This window comes from Aplysia californica, unplaced genomic scaffold (genome assembly GCF_000002075.1).
Source record: "Aplysia californica isolate F4 #8 unplaced genomic scaffold, AplCal3.0 scaffold01356, whole genome shotgun sequence".
NCBI lineage: Eukaryota > Metazoa > Mollusca > Gastropoda > Aplysiida > Aplysiidae > Aplysia > Aplysia californica.
The window spans coordinates 66,004-68,503 of record NW_004798626.1 but is presented as its reverse complement, the minus strand read 5'-3'; the positions used below and the strand labels follow the sequence as shown (position 1 = coordinate 68,503).

Genomic DNA, 2,500 nt, shown 5'->3' with positions numbered 1-2,500 from the left:
AAATTTTTTTTAAATCAACTGATTTAAATCGACCTGATTTAAATCAACCCGACCCTGATTTCAATTATGAAAAAAAGTCAATTGAATACTGTATTATTTTACAGTGACAGGGGGGAAAGCAGACTTTTAAGCATGATTATATTAGTCTACTAAACCTTATATGTTTAATAAAACCAAGGAAAGGAATTCTGAATGTTCAAATATGTAAAAACTGAATACATTTGTTAAAAAGTGATTTAAATCACTGATTTTTATTTTAAAAATCAAGTTGATTGAAATATATAAAAAATCAACTGATTTAAATCAACCCAGCTCTGGTTTCAATTATGGAAAAAAAAGTAAATTGAATACTATTATTTTACAGTGAAAGGGGGGAAAGCAGACTTTTAAACATGATTATATTAGTCTACTTAACCTTATATCTGTTTTATGAAACCAAGGAAGGGAATTCTGAATGTTGAAATATGTAAAAACTGAATAAAAATAAATTTTTTAAAAAGTGATTTAAATCACTGATTTTTATTTAAAAAATCAAGTTGATTTAAATAAAAAAAATCAACTGATTTAAATCAACCTGATTTAAATCAACCCAACCCTGTTTGTTACTCCTGTGTAACACCTCTAATCTTCAGCACTTATGTGACCTTATTTTTTTGTAAGTGCTGTAAAACTCTTACGGAAAAAAAAACCCTGGACAATTTGTTCTGTCAATTTTGAGTGCCTGCAATTGGGTTTTCACGGGTTCTGAGAAGTTGAGGATGTTTGTCTGAGCCAGTTGGTACTTCTGTGAGGATGGCAACTACCAATTCCTCTTGGTCAGGATTTTATATTTGTTACTTTTGAATAATTGCAGGTTTTTTTTTTTGTGTGTGTGTAGTATTTGTAGTTTCTAGTGGGTGGTTGCAGGGTGCCACTTTGTTGCTTCTGTCTGTTCGTCTTCCTGTGTCCCTGACCTGTTATTTTATGTGTGTTTGTGTGTGTGTTTGTGTGTGTGTGTGTTTGTGTTTGTGTTTGAGTGTCTGTGTCTGTGTGTGTGTGTGTGTTTGAGTGTGTATGTGTCTGTGTGTGTGTGTGTGTGTCTGTGTGTGTGTGTGTCTGTGTGTCTCTGTGTGCATGTCTGTGTTTCTCTCTGTGTACTGAAACTGACAGGGATTCCTGGTGTTTTCTCAGAACTGTCAACAAAACGTGGCAAGTCGAGCAGACGACAGAACAAGATGGAGAAATTTGTGGTGAGTTAGTGCTCGTTGACGTCGGTGGAAAACTGGCCTGGTGGTGTAACAGTCTGGTGCTTCTCTGTCGCACGTAGGAGACCCGAGTTCATTTCCCGAGTGGGAAAAATTATGATGGAGTATCTTGTTCTTTCTGCTGGGATGTTGTATCCCTCTCATCCTAGGTTGGCCCAGGAAGGCACGGTCAGGAGCCCGCCTCCTAAATGATCTAAACTGTGTCAACAGGGGTGTAAAAACACCTACAAAAGAAATGTAGAAGGTCATGACTGAGTAATCTAAATAGTTTTGATAGAGGCGCAAAACGTTATGACTTAATGATCTAAATACAGTCTAGCATGCACAAAAATGTTTAAAACCTGTACAAACGTCACTCTCCCCCCCCCCTTCCTCCTCCTCTCATTCTGACCCCCACCTCACTTCCTCTCTCCTTCTCTCTCTCTCCCTCCCTGTCTCTCCCTCCCTCTCTCCCTCCTCTCCTCTCCTTACCCTTCTCCTCCTCTCTTCTCCGACCCGCACCTCACTCCCTCTCTCCCTCCCTCTTCCTCTCCCCCCTCCCCCCACTCCTCAGGATGAGACAGACAGTGAGAACTACATCGAGGACTTCTCGGAGCTGTGCCAGCGCTGTAACAAGAACTACCTGTCGCAGGCCTTGCTGTACACGCAGCGTGCCGTCATGTTGGGCACCGACCGCACGCCCTCGCAGGAGCAGCAGAAGTTGTTGGAGGTATGTACGGACATCGATGGACGGGGTTGTGTGTCTGCCCATATAGTCGGGGGGATTTTGTTCACTTTTTTCTTATTCTCCTCTTTCTTTCCTTACTAAGACCTTGGATGGGTGGTTGTTGGGTGCTCTGGTGTGGATTGCTCCTTCTTTCCTATCAAACGACTATCATCTTCATCTCTCCTCCTTTTTTTCTTTGTATGTTACTCTCTTGTGACACCTCTAATCTTTGGCTCTTATATGACCTTATTGTGTTGCAAGTGACGTAAAACTCTTACTAAAACTAAAAGAATGATAATAATCAATGATGGTAACGATAATAATAAAATTGTCTTTATGTTGTGTCTATCCCTTCTCTCTCCACGTTCTTTTTTTGTATGTTACTCTCTTATAACACTTCTAATCTTCGGCACTTATGTAACCTTATCATGTTACAAGTGCCATAACACTCTTACAAAAAAAATTTCTCTCCGTCTCTCCCCCCTTTCCCTCTCTATCCATCTCCCTTTCCTTCTCTCTCTCTCTCTCTCTCTCTCTCTCTCTCTCTCTC

At 40.2% G+C, this 2,500-nt stretch overlaps 1 protein-coding gene across 1 annotated transcript in view; it reads left to right on the top strand.

Moving 5' to 3' along the window:
* Positions 1 to 2,500, top strand: part of LOC101852981 (cilia- and flagella-associated protein 54) — a gene marked incomplete at its 3' end in the record, with an annotated part of 64,122 nt that overhangs the window by 30,128 nt on the left and 31,494 nt on the right. The window contains 2 exon segments of the mRNA XM_035973523.1: positions 1,171 to 1,229; positions 1,798 to 1,953. Coding sequence (XP_035829416.1) covers positions 1,171 to 1,229; positions 1,798 to 1,953 — 215 coding nt within the window.